General features: G+C 40.2%; 3 protein-coding genes across 5 annotated transcripts in view; 2 read left to right on the top strand and 1 right to left on the bottom strand.

Moving 5' to 3' along the window:
- The first annotated feature begins 59 nt into the window (after positions 1–59).
- Positions 60–9823, top strand: ro60 (Ro60, Y RNA binding protein). 2 transcript variants are annotated; one of them, XM_066692622.1, is made up of 10 exons: positions 60–347; positions 1019–2085; positions 2241–2844; positions 3819–4039; positions 4168–4314; positions 4743–4880; positions 5321–5437; positions 5552–5668; positions 5803–5949; positions 6407–9823. In XM_066692622.1, exons 3-10 carry the CDS (start codon positions 2259–2261, stop codon positions 6557–6559), a joined length of 1626 nt encoding a protein of 541 aa, XP_066548719.1. In that variant the 5' UTR covers positions 60–347; positions 1019–2085; positions 2241–2258; the 3' UTR covers positions 6560–9823. The 2 variants fall into 2 exon arrangements, with proteins under 2 accessions (XP_066548719.1, XP_066548718.1); XM_066692621.1 differs by lacking the exon at positions 1019–2085.
- A 246-nt stretch (positions 9824–10069) lies between these two features.
- Positions 10070–12080, bottom strand: glrx2 (glutaredoxin 2). Of its 2 annotated transcripts, none has more exons than XM_066692625.1 (4): positions 11745–12080; positions 11268–11334; positions 10620–10796; positions 10070–10521 (listed from the first exon to the last, which is right to left on the bottom strand). In XM_066692625.1, exons 1-4 carry the CDS (start codon positions 11792–11794, stop codon positions 10354–10356), a joined length of 462 nt encoding a protein of 153 aa, XP_066548722.1. In that variant the 5' UTR covers positions 11795–12080; the 3' UTR covers positions 10070–10353. The 2 variants fall into 2 exon arrangements, with proteins under 2 accessions (XP_066548722.1, XP_066548723.1); XM_066692626.1 differs by having other exon boundaries at positions 11845–12076.
- Positions 12081–13486: 1406 nt separating this feature from the next.
- The window catches only part of cdc73 (cell division cycle 73, Paf1/RNA polymerase II complex component, homolog (S. cerevisiae)), a 50697-nt gene continuing 50271 nt past the window's right edge, over positions 13487–13912 (top strand). Inside the window, exon 1 of the mRNA XM_066691774.1 lies at positions 13487–13650. Coding sequence (XP_066547871.1) covers positions 13520–13650 — 131 coding nt within the window. The 5' untranslated portion in view covers positions 13487–13519. The remainder of the gene's footprint in view (positions 13651–13912) is intronic.

Here is a 13912-nt window from a genome sequence, read left to right as displayed (position 1 = left end):
ACATTGTGTGCATGCTCTAGCTACAAACTAGCTGTTGCGCTGACATTGTAACAGTCACTGGATACATTGCAACGCGCGACTCGTAGCGTCACCGGCCGTGTTTCCACCGCCAGACCCTCCCCGGCCCCCGCAGCCTCGGTGCGCTGAGCTCGGCTCCACATGTGACGACACCTCCACCGCCGCTGGATCCGCACCGCCGTCCACCGCTGTCGCCTCCCAGCAGCCACCGCGGCGCCTTGTTGTCACAGCCTGGCCCGTTTCAGGGGAGGGGAGGCCCTGCAGAGGACCGAGAAAATACGGCCATCCGCCCCGAAACCACAGCGCCCGGACCGCGGTACTCGATGGAGGTGAGACGCCTGGGGTGTGTGAGAGATGAAGGAGCGCAGGGTTGTTGTTGTTGTTGCTGCTGCTGCTGTTGTTGTTGTTGTTGTCGTCGTCCTCCTCCTCCTCCTCCTCCTCCTCCTCCTCCAGCATCACTTAGTGCTCAGACTGTCTGCACAGATGAGGATGGGGTTTTATGTGGCTTGCTTTGGGAAATTGAAAAGTATCTTTAGCATCTTAATTGGGCCTTTCTGGAAATGTAGAGACTAATCTGATTGCTTTCCTTGATTCTGCATTAGTTGTATTACTGTATTAAACACTTGTGCATTGAGAATATAAATATATTAGCAAAGCAATAGTGTTTAATAGTGTTCAGTACAATTGTTATATATTGCACACGACCAGCTGCAATTGTTGCCAATGCATTAATATTGGTTTAATTATTTACTTTATTTTTTATTAAATCACCTTATATACTTTAGACCCTTTTTAAGCTTAATCCTATTATATTTCTCAGTGCAGTGATTTTTAAGCAGTGTCTTAAATCCGCCCATTTCTGCATCACTGCTATTTCTCCCAGTCCCTAATTGGCATTTTTGTATCGCCAGCGCCACTGAGCGCTAGTTTTTCAGGTTGAACATCTAGTGGTTTAATACAGAACTGTTTTTTTTTTCCTTTTTCTTTTTGTTTTGGCCAGATCTCCGTGTCATTTTCCCAAGCTCTGCTCCAGTGACTTTCTTCATCATGGCGTGACACAGAACAAAGCTGAATTAATTTGGTTTCATTTGTGTTTCCTTTTCTTTTCATACTTCTTATATGATGCTGAATAGTGTTTTTTTGTATTGTTGTTTTAGATTTAGAAACTGTGCAAACCAATGCATGTTGAATTATTCTGTAAATATAGGCGTGTTTGTAAAAATATACACTCATTCAAATATATGAGGTTTATTGTGAGGGAAGGTGGCCCGAATTACTTAAATGCTGTTTTCAACATATTTATAGGTGAAAATTATAAAATGCACTTTGTAATGTAAAAACAAAAACAAAAAAAACAGTTGTATAGGGAATACTCATATCTGTTCAAACTTTTGATTGGAAGCAGTGATTTAAAACATGTATACTATAATTATTTAGAATTACAGTTAAGTTTAGGGTATGTTCAATTAATGTTTTTGATCTTTCTTTTTGAAATAATACTGTTCAAAACCTGTGGCTTGGTGGGAAAGGGGACAGTTCTTATGGAGCTAAACAGTAGAAATAGACATCACACCAAGGCCTTAAGATGCTCACACCACCTGAGTGATGATTTTTTTCATGGTTTTACAATGAACTATTGGATGTGTGGTGTTTTTATTACCACTGACGGATATGTGGTATCCATGTATGTCATGAAAATATTAATATTTAAGAAATGAAAACATACTAATACCAAATCTTAACACTTAGACTATGATGAGATTATAAAAAATGTTATCAAAGCAACCATTAACCAGAGTTTGATGTAAAAGCAAACAAAAACAGTACTGTCTTTTTAGTAATTATGCCTCTGTTTTCCTGCCTCCTTTAATACTTTAATCTCACAGAGCGGACTGTGGTGTCTGATCACAATAGCCCTTCGGCTGAAGCCATGCCCTTCTTCCCCATCCTCGGTTGGCCATTTATTACAGCCTATAGAGGCCAATCACAGCTTCCTAGTCTCTAGAGAAGGTGTGGATTCAACCGAGGGGATGATATGATTGGATACAACCTGACATCTTGAAAACGGTGCTTATGCACAACACATCTTGGCTCTGTTCTTTATTCTATTCCTTTATTTGTTTATTTGTAATAGGTGATATCATTACAGTTATTGATTAATTTCCATTTGGGGTGGAACTTTGCTTTTGTTAATAACAGTCTGTTACTCCTCTTTCTCTCAGTCAGAAGGAGTGGAGCTGATGGAGTCCACCTGTGGCGCGGTGTCAGACAGGCTTCCTTTGAACGACAGGCCGGCGCCAAGCTCAGGGGCGAGTCCGTGGGATGTGACTGACATCATGCGCCTCCGCCGCTTTTTGTGCTTCGGCACTGAGGGGGGGACCTACTACGTCAAGGAGCAGCCATTGGGCTTGGAGAACGCCTCAGTGTTAGTCCGGCTCATAGAGGAGGGCCGGGGCTGCGAAGTTGTGGAGGAGATCAAGACTTTCAGTCAGGAGGGAAGAGCTCCCAGGTTGAGCCCCGCGCTCTTTGCCCTGGCCGTTTGCTCGCAGCACTCAGACGTGAAGACCAAGCAGGCGGCCTTCCGAGCTGTGAAGGAGGTCTGCCGCGTCCCCACGCACCTGTTCTCCTTCATCCAGTTCAAGAAGAACATCAAAGAAGCCATGAAGTGCGGCATGTGGGGCCGGGCCCTGAGGAAGGCCGTGGCGGACTGGTACAACGAGAAAGAGGCAATGAGTCTGGCGCTGGTGGTGACCAAATATAAGCAGAGGAACGGGTGGTCACACAAGGACCTGCTGCGCCTGTCGCACATGAAGCCTGCTAATGAAGGTACAGAAGGAATAAGACCTCATGTTTACAAAGCACGTTGATGTCACACTGCTGTGACAGGAGGACCAAACGTCTAGATCAGGGGTTTTCAAACTGGTCCAGGAGTACCCCCTGCCCAGCTGGTGTTTGTTCCAACCTAGGTCTTAATTACTTAATGTAATGGTATATTGCTTTGTTAGGTTAATTAAGGATTCAATTAAGCAATTAAGACCTCAGTTGGAACAAAAACCAGCAGGGCAGGGGATACTCCTGGACCAGTTTGAAAACCCCTGGTCTAGACAAATCTGAGGAATCACTTAAATTTGTATCCATTTTCAGTAATTAACTACTTTTTCTTCACCACTAGGAGTATCAAAGATTACTGAAGAATTAAAATGAAACTGGCATACTAGATTAGACTCTGACATTACAGGTTCAAATCTCACATAATGTTACATTATTACGAATTAGTTTATAGTCACATACTTTGCTTTACAGGGTTACAGAAACACGCTCTAGGAGAGAAAGTACCAAAATAGTAAACTTATAAGTTTCCAGTTAAGATGCTCCTCAGACAGAAGGCAGGGATTAGTATTTGGGTCATTCCTATGAAGATGTAATGATCCAGTTTGTAAGACTTTTGCCTAATTAGGAGAACCTAATCTAACCTAAGTTGGCTCAGAGTATCTTGCTTAACTAAGTTGTGTTATATGACCTTTTTAATGGACAGTTGTGTTTTATTAACTTAGCCTTATTGACTCCTTTTATCCCTGTGCAACTCAGTTTTGTGTGTGTTTGTGGGAACTGTTTTGTTCGGAGTGTGTAGTGCGCTGTTTTATTTAAAAAAAGTTCCTTTGACTCATGCATTTCATATCATAAAGTTACTGAGGAGAAAAGCAGTACCTACGGCTATAATTGGTTTGAAGCACTCTTGTCTATCAAGAAATGTTACTGCACATTTGTACTGCATAACCCATCCATTCGCTTGCCTCCAGGAATCGCAGTGGTCACCAAATACATCACGAAAGGGTGGAAGGACCTCCAGATGGCATACAAAGACAAGGACAACCCCGATGGCATCGCGAAGGTCCTGCGGTACTTTGAGGCCGTGGAGAAAGTGAAACACACCGACGACATCTTGGAAGTGATTCATGTGATAGAGGAACACAGCTTAGCGAGAGAGCAGCTGCTCACAAACCACCTGAAATCTAAAGAGGTCTGTCGCCTCTGTGGGCTGTTCGATTGAGGCTCCTTAATTGTGTAGCAGTTGTTGTTTATTCCACGATACAACTGATGTACCAAAGGCTCTTGTGTCTGTGTTTGTCTTATTCTGCATCGTGTTAGGTGTGGAAAGCACTGCTGAAGGACATGCCACTGACTGCAATACTGCATAACTTAGGAAAGATGACGGCAGACATGGTCCTTGAGCCAGCGAATTCAGAAGTGGCCATGGTGTGTGAGAGACTGCAGGATGAATCTGTTCTGAAGAAGGTACAGTATGGTTTCTATCTGTCTTCCCATATCATGTGGTGTATATATGTCCCAAATATGCTGCTTCTCTTAGTGCTGATGGGGAGACGTTGTTTCCTTCAATAGATAAGCGGACTAGGACCTCTCAGCAAAACGCAAAGCTGAAATTCATACATCAGTTATACAATCTTACTGCACAAATGGTGTGAATAGAATATATTTGGCATCTATTGTGAATATTTTAGCCAACCTTATCTCTATCCCTACTTAGAAGTTGATAGTCCTGAGAATCCTATTTTGAAAGCCAAGGTAGATTCACAAAACACTGATGGTTGCCTTATAAATACATTTGAACATTGTGTGTTTGCATGTATGTGAATCTTTTTCCAGAGATTTGCTATTGATGTGTACAGTATTATAGAACATTTGTAAAGTTTTTTCTTCTTCAGGCGCAGATTCATCCCTTCCACATCTTAGTGGCACTAGAGACATACAAAAAAGGTTGTGGGAATCGTGGGAAATTGAAATGGGAGCCAGATAATGATGTCCTTCAGGCACTAGACGCTGCCTTCAATAAAAGCTTCAAGGTAGGGACCAAAGAAGCTGACTCCAGCGTGGAATGTGCATTAAGAATGTCACATTATCTTTAGGATTAAATGTTTAAATTCTATGTTTTATCATTGTCATACTTTATGATCTCTGTATTTCAGTGCAGCTCAGTTGACTATCTGAGACAAGGTCATAGAAAACCACATTTGAGATAAATTTTCACATTCTGTTCCGCTCTCTGTTGAGACTACTTCAGTATTATGAAAATGTATACAGTGAATTAGCCTATTAAGATAATAAACATTATTTTTTAGTGGATAATTCCATTTCTTCTTCATACTAATTGAGTGACGTTGCCTGGAAGTACCTTGGAATTGTTTCTTGTGCACAAAGTGGGGCTCCAGGTTGATTAAATTAGAAATTAGCAAAGTTTACTTCCTGGAAACTTCTGAATCCGTCCTTCTCTTTTTATTCGCAGAATGTGGAGCCCACAGGGAAGCGCTTTGTGTTGGCTGTGAACGCGAGTGAGTCAGTGAGCGGCAGTGTTCTAGGGGGTTCGGTCAGCGCCGCCACAGCCACGGCAGCCATGACTATGGTACGTTAAGAGTCGTTCCTTTGGGGAATAAGAGGACGAGTTTCACAGAAGCCGACTGTAGAGTTCCCCGTCTTTATGTGGGTTATTTTTTCACCCAAACCGTGTTGTCTAAAGGTTACTGCGCGGACGGAATCAGATTCGCAGATTGTGGCTTTTTCTGAAGACTCGGTGGTCCGGTGTCCAGTCACTGCAGACATGTCGCTCCAACAAGTGGAGTCTGAATTCCAGAAGGTGCGAATCTTAAATACTTTTTAGAAAACGGGAATTGCCAAACTGAGTGGCTGCTCCACACAGCAGACTCCTCCCATCCCTTTTAAATTTCGTTACGCACTAATACTCGTTGAGTGTGTTTCTTGTTTATTTAGATTCCCATGGGGGTCACTGATTGCTCCCTTCCGATTCAGTGGGCGACTGAGACAAACACAGCGGCTGATGTCTTTATTGTTTTCACGGACAACAAGACCTGGTTTAGGGACCTTCATCCAGCAGAGGCATTAAAGATGCATCGAAATGTGAGTCGTGCAGTATTTCTGTTAAGTTCACTATTATGACTATGACACAAGTTTTTTAATACTTTTGTGTTATGTGGTTTTGTAAACAGTTACATAAATAATACAGAAGCTTTAAAGAATGTAATTTCCTGTCACATAATTGTGCAAAGCCCTACCCTGTCAAAACCATTTTATAATGAAGTGGCAAAACTGTAAGCACAACACTGAGCAGACACAACCATACCTTATAGCTTAGACTTCTGCATCAGCCAGAAGGTGGATATTTATACAGTGCAGAAGAACGTTGGGAAACTGAACAATTACACTTTTTTTAGGGGTTCTGGTTTTGTGTGTAAAGGTTGTATCAGACTATATATGTATATACAGTGTGACTAAACAAATGTATCTTAATGTTAATGTGTCACAGTTTGTTCAAACTCTTTGTGTTGATGTTTAACTTTGTTCTTGTCCATTCTAGAAAATGGGCGTCTTCTCCAAGTTAATAGTCTGTGGGATGACTTCGGACGGCTTTTCCATCGCAGACCCTGATGACAGAGGAATGCTGGATATCTGTGGCTTCGACTCAGGAACTTTAGATGTGATCAGAAATTTTGTTTTGGATCTAATTTGAAAAAAACTACAGTGAGGGGAAAAAAAAGAAGGATGAAAAATTTTACAAAGAGATGAAATACACTGAAGACACTAGCACTGATGTGCGCAAAAGAACACTGACCCTAAAAATGAAATACTGAAAACAAAACGGTGCATATAAGCTTAAACATTTATTGAAAGATAATTTTAATTTGTACAGTAAAGAGTCCAGCAGGCTGGACAAAAACATATTGAAAAGTAATCCTAAAATAATATTAAACAAAAATAAATAATCCAAGAATATCTTATTAAAATTGAATTTTAATATGAATATCCAACAAAATGACATTCTGGAGACACTATGTCGAATGGATTAATGTTACCCTGTTAGATTTGAACTCTTCAATATCTAAATACTGTATACAGTTATAATAGTTATAACATCATAAATGTAGCAGTACTTTGAAGAAAATATAATCTTTAGAAAAGTTTTAAAGGTTTTGCTGCTAATGACTAACACTATAGATATGAGTTTGCTTACATTTCAGCAATTAAAACATTAGATACTATATTGTAGCTGATGTTTATGAGGAGCGAGATAGGCTGTGGGCAGGTTATGCTAAATAAGACCTCTCTACAGAGGTTGCATTTTTATTTAGTGAAGCTTGTTTTGTTTGTAATGAATGTTTCTAAATACAGATAGTCCAACGGCATGAAAAACTACCTGCAAACTAAAGGAAAGGCACAATAGGGTCACTTTATTATTCCTTTATTATTATTATTATTTTTTTTTAATGAAGGAGATAAAGATATTTTATTGAGGTCTCGTGTATGGTCTGGAATTTTTCCATTGCTAATATCAATACATCAGATGTGTATATATAGTGCCTATAGAAAGTCTATACCCCTTTTTATTGTGTCAGTGCTTGTGCATTAAGTGGATTTTATTCTACTTATCTACATACCATACTCCACACTGTTAAGGGGAAAGAAATAAGTATATATATATATATATATATATATATATATATATATATATCTCATCATTGGATAAGTGTCCAAACCCCTGAGTTAATACTTGGTGGAAGCACATTTGGCTTTTTGTTCTTTAGCCACTCCAGTGTAGTTTTGGCTGTGTGCTTTGGGTCATTATCATGCCAAAGGTGAACTTCCATCCCAGTTTCATCTTTCTTGCAGAGGGCAGCAGGTTTTTCTTTAAAGGACTTTTCTGTACTTTGCTCCATTCATTTTCCCTTCTGCCCTGACAAGTGCCCCAGTCCCTGCCGATAAGAAACACCCCCATAACATGTTGCTGCCACCAAACACAAAGGTTTACGCCAAGTGATTTAGGCCAGAAGGTTATATTATAGTTCTGTCAGACCACAAAACCTTTAGTCACATGTGTACAGAATCTCCTTTTTGTACATACTTCAGACAGCAATGAAGGTGGGCTTTCTTGAGCAGCATACAGGACAGATTTGTGGGGTGCACACTTTGACCAGTCTCGGACATAAAAGCCTGTAGCTCTTGGAAAATTGGCATTGGCCTCTTGGTAGCCTTTCTGATCAATCTCCTTTTTGCAGAGATGGTCTGATCCAGGCAGGGTCTGCGTGGTGCCAAACACCTTCTGGCTCCAAGGGATATTCAAGGCCTTTTATGTAATTGTATACCCTTTCCCTGATCTGTGCTTTTCAACATCTTTGTCCTGGAGTTCTTTAGAAAGCTCATTGGTGCTCATGGTTGAGTCTTTGCTTTGAAATGCTCTACCAAGCAGAGAGAAATTCAGCAGTTCCTGAAGGATATCCTGAAATCATGTGACTCACTACAATTTAACACAGACGGAGGCCACTTAACTAGGTGTGCGATTTTAAAGGTGACTGCTTACACCTGAGCTAATTTAGGATTGCCACTACAAGGAGGGTGGACACTTATCCAAACGATTTTAATTTTTGAATAATGTTCTACAACTTTCTTGACAAGGGGTAAAATGTGTAAATAAAAAAAGGCAACAAAAGGTGAGCATTTTGAAAGGGGGTGCAGACTTACACAAAGATGGCATTAGTATGCATCATGAATTTCATGCTGTACTTATTTACTACTAGTATAACTTGTTTATTACTGTTTGTGCAGCCTATGTTATTGTCTGGTAAGATTGATGCTGCTAGGAAGTGAGGTGCAGAGAATATGTTCAGAGGGAGCAACACAAATGTGAGGCACAATAGAATGTAGACAAAGAATTGCAAATGGTTACAATTCTGTTCTTTTTTCATCATTTTTTAAACCTGTATCAAATACCCAAACACACCCTTTTGACATTTTTTGTAGCATTAAGAATTGTATGTATTTAAAAAGTTTACTTGTTTCAGAACTTTAAATATTTTTAAGCTAAATTAGTACTCTGCTTTGAACAGTAAATCAATAAGAGACTTGTTCGGCAAAGTCTGACCATTCAACTGTGAACTAAGGGTCCTTCACAAATATTCTATTGATGAAATCTGTAGTTTCCAAGGGATATATATCATCTTATTATAATACATTACAATGTGATGATTTGATTAAGTTGATCTAAATTGCAAAAATCTATGTTGATAATGTATCAGTAATCAAACAACTTAAATGTAAACTTTGGAGGTGTTGTAAGTGAAATGGGTCTAAGACAGTTTCTTGGCATGAGCATATTGGAATAGGAGATATTGTGTTGAAGGTACAGTGATATCATTTAGTTTTAAAATAAGAAACCGTTGGGATGAGGGGAGAAAATACATAAATGGCATTTCTTATAAGTAAATATTTAAAATGCATTATGCAAATGTAAACTTTCTTACATGCTAGTCAAGGTTTGTGATAAGATTGCTTGCAGGAGAGTTGATTTATATCCGATTTATATCGGCATTCCTTCGATTACAGTAGTTAAATTGTAGGGAGGCATTCCTGTGTGTAGTAAAATATGATTGTACTGAATAATTGAGTATCTTTCTTTCATTAACATAATAGATGGTTTTGTACTAAAACACTTTTATATGAAGTTACAACAATTACCATTAACATCTTAAAAATAACTGACCATTGCAGAATATAAAACCGGGAATGTGTGTGTGTAATTCCTCATTTGTTCTTTTATAATTCAGTCCAAGTTTTATAAAAATTTTTTTGGAGAAACGTATACCTAAGTTTGTAGGAAGAGGAAACTTAGTATCCTTTACAACACTGAGGTGTATCAAGCTGTGTATCGCATAAACCTGTTTGCCATACAAAACATTGAATACCATATTAAACTGAAATAAAATAAACTGACTTTCTCTCATATGCTCCTGTGGGCGTTTTTATTTTGTCATTATGGAATGGTCTGAAAATGAAAAAAATGCATGTATTTTGGGGGGTTTAAGCACCCAAATGTACGACATGAAACCCATTAGTAGAAACATACATCAAGGCAGTAATAAGAAAAATGTGAATTCAAGCAAGATTCACAAACATGGAATCAAGGAATAACCCAACCACAAACAGGATGAGGAAGTCTGCCTCAACATAGAAGCTTATAATGCCATCATTGTCTTTATTCCAGTTTATTGTGATTCAGACCATTAGCAAGAGGCTTGCTGTTTACACAAACTCCATATTACACAACTGTCATGGGCTGGAGGAACTGGCGATTAACGCACACAAAAAACATCTTGAAAAACAGTTAAATGGCTTTTTGTCAGCATTTTATCAAGCCTTTGGAGTTACACTAGTGCAAATATACATTTCAGAAGGTAATGCACAACACTTATAAAACCACTTTACAACATGAACTCAAGAACATGGCCAAGTGATAAATACTAAACTAGACGGTCATAGTCTGTGCGATGCAGGCTGGGCCACGCCGGAGCCCTCCACCCCGGGCTCCGCACAGCAGGCGGCACACTGCTGGATCAGGGGCACCAGCTTGCCACTCTGGTGGAGGTCCTTGGTGTCGGTTCCACCTCCAATGCAGCTCCCGTTAATAAAGACTCTTGGCACCTTCAACAGAAAACAAATGCGTTAACGTTTACAAAATTGGATAAAACAGCACATGCACAGGAAAATACATCAATAAACAGTATGTATGTAATGCCTACCGTCCTTTTGCCAGTCATTTCAGCTAAAACTTCCTGCAGCTCATTTCCGTCCTGGTGTTGATCTAACTCAACCACTTTATACGCAGCGCCTATTTCGTTGAACACATTCTTGGCCATTCGACAGTAGGGACATGTGGTCTTGGAGAAGATGACGACACAGTTATGGGACACCACATCCTGCAAAACACCAGGGCAAACAATTAACTCATATAGTGCCTTTTTGTAATTAAGTTAAAGCCATATATACACATTTGTTTTCATGATTACAATGCATGCACATGATTCATTTGGCAATAACTCAAGACTCATCTTTTCAGGCTCTACTTGTAAATTAGTAATTCATTCTCCTGTAAGATTGCACTTATACGTTTTGTCATACGCTTTCCTTTGCATTACTATGCTCCCTTTCCCTCAGCTCTTAACTTTGACTTAACATTTTGTCTGCACTTATCAGCTTTTACAGTCTAGGATGTAAGACCTTATATATAGTTTACTCATATACACTTGTGTAAACTGTGAATTTGTAAAATGTATTATGCCTTGAATTGCACTGTATTATTGCCCTTATATTTTGTAGGTCTGCTAATAAATATGTATTTAATTAATTTTATTTAATAATAGTAATAATAACCGCATTAGCAAACTGACCTGGACGAATTTGCTATGCGCCTGAGTGAATAGTCCACCAGACGTCGTGGATGAAAAGTTTCCCATCCTGCGAAATAAAGTGAAACATTATCTTAATTAAATTCGATAACAACAAATAAATGATATGAAAACTGACCTACAAATAGCCGACTACTTGCCACACATAAAACGCACACACACACAAAAATAATATACAAATACATGCAAAACCTTAATACACCAATTTCAAGGGTTAGAATAAATGCTGGTTTTATTATTAAAAGTACAAATAAAACCAGGCAGTTTCTCATGCATCCCCGTCCCTTGGTTGCCATTACTACTGCGAATTGTGCACGGATTACAATAAACACTTTTAAGGACATCAAGGTTAATCTACTGTCCAGCAGGAACCAATACTAGGCGACGGGGTCACGATGAAGGGCTCAAGTCTGTGTATGTAAACGCGCCACTGCAGCGCACAGATGAATAGTGTGTAACCTGCTCCAGCAGTCCAGTGCAGTCTTAGAGATGAGCCTGCGAACCAGCATGGCACTGTAAGAGCAAATCACAGAAGAAAGTGACAGCAGCACGACTGTACCTCCAGTGCACCTCAGGACGCCTCCATGGCTTCAGCCGGCGCTGCACAACCCGGAAGTACACCGGAGGATTCTGTGCCGAAACCGCATTCAAGCCAGAGCGCCGTCAGAAGCACATGGACGAGACTCCACACGGCTGACGCAACCTGTTTACAAAAGCGTAGCACTTCTGGGGATTATGCCTATGTGATTAGTTCAGGTCTAGAAGGAATAGTCTTTTGAGTTCACACTTTTGATTGGGATCAGTGTTTGACTCGCCCCTTACAGACCTTATTCCTGACTATATAAGTGACTCCAATTAGCACCTTTAATGAATTACAATGATGATTAAAACAACATCGGCCAAGCCTTGGCAAAAGCATTACCATTGACTGCACATCCTTCCACCAAAACTCAGGCATATATGTCGGGCCATTGTCGGCATGCGATGTAGGTAGAACATAACCTATGACGTAACATGACATAACATACGACCTAACATGACGTAACATATGACGTTAGTGAAGTAGGGTCTAGGCCAGATTAAAAGTTTGACCCAAACGCGAATAGCGATTTACGAAATTGTACCCGATCGCCGTTGATTTATAAATAGCATTAAGTGGCTTTTAACAATAAGTTAAATCGCGATATGGTACAGATTTGTACTTTGCGATTTTAGATTTTGTTTTTAACACTATAATTGGGAGATGTGAAAACAGATGACATACTTAATCGCATGTGAATATGCTATAATCCAGCCCCTATCCTGGAGGAGCCCCTAACCTGCTGGTTTTTGTTCCAACAGAGCTCTCAATTAGTTAATTGAAGCCGCAATAGAAGTAATCTTTTCCTAAATCAGAGCACTTTCATTATTTTTAACAGTAGGTTTTAAGTTTTAAGTTAAGTATAGCATTGTATAAGGAAATAATGATCATATTAAGGAACCACCTTTTTATCAGTTACACAATTTAAAGAGTCACATGTAATCACATTATTTAAATTAAGGGTTCAATTAAGTAATTGAGAGCGCGGCTGGAACAAAAACCAGCAGGGTAGGGGCTGCTCCAGAACCACTGCTATAGGATAAACTAACAAATGTAAACAAATGATATGCAAATGTTTCACGTGTTACATAGAGGGACATATATACATGTAAACTCATAATATAGCATAACAGTTCTTCTAGATATAGAAGTCGGGAAAAAACTTCGACGTTTGGGACCCAGGAAGAGATGGGGTTTTGAATGCGAATGTATCCCATAAACCAGGACTTCTGCCTGCCTCCTGACCCCCGAAGTGCCTTAGACTAAGATGTCGCTTTATAAAATAATGGCAATTAAGCACGAACAAGATCACAGTAAAGCATTGCATACTGGTCCCAGTCTGGCGTTGTGTGCATGTTTGCATGCAACTAAATGGGCAACTAAATGAGTAACTAAATGAGTGTGCATTGGAGTGGAGGTCGCTGTGGTTGTTTATCGGTTGTTATGATTCTAGAATTATATATTTTATCGTAAGCTGGTCAGCAGTATTTATTTTTAATTTTTTTAACGAGGCCAAATTACCCCCTTAAAACAAAAATGGGCTATTGTGATCAGGCGTTCACCGCGGGCAGCCTCGCCGTGGAAAAAAGTATTACAGCGGATTTGTGCCTTCCGCGGGGGCCTGAGCGTTTCACTCTGTGCACGGCGAGTGAAGATGGCGGACGTGTTGAGTGTCCTGCGTCAATACAACATCCAGAAGAAAGAAATCGTCGCCAAAGGAGACGAAGTGATCTTCGGGGAGTTCTCCTGGCCCAAAAATGTCAAAACCAACTACGTGATCTGGGGGTGAGTGGCGGGTTTGCGGGCCGCCGGCGCTCGCATGTCAGCCAAACTTTTCCTGGTGTTGCAGGAGTCGGAGTTGTTGACATGTTTTGGTGGGGAGGACCGTCCAGGCAGCAGCATGCCGGGGTGGAAAGTAAATACTGTGGAGTTGGGCATGGAGGAGTTAGTGATAACCAATGAACTGTGAGCAGATGAGGAGTGGCTGCGGTGGGAGTGCAGGGGAAGCATGGGCTGGATCACACAAGCTCTGCAAAGTCAGGTTCAA

Source organism: Amia ocellicauda, chromosome 19 (genome assembly GCF_036373705.1).
Source record: "Amia ocellicauda isolate fAmiCal2 chromosome 19, fAmiCal2.hap1, whole genome shotgun sequence".
NCBI classification, from domain to species: Eukaryota; Metazoa; Chordata; class Actinopteri; order Amiiformes; family Amiidae; genus Amia; species Amia ocellicauda.
Note: the sequence above shows the minus strand (reverse complement) of the source record. Positions and strands in the feature narration are given on the sequence as shown.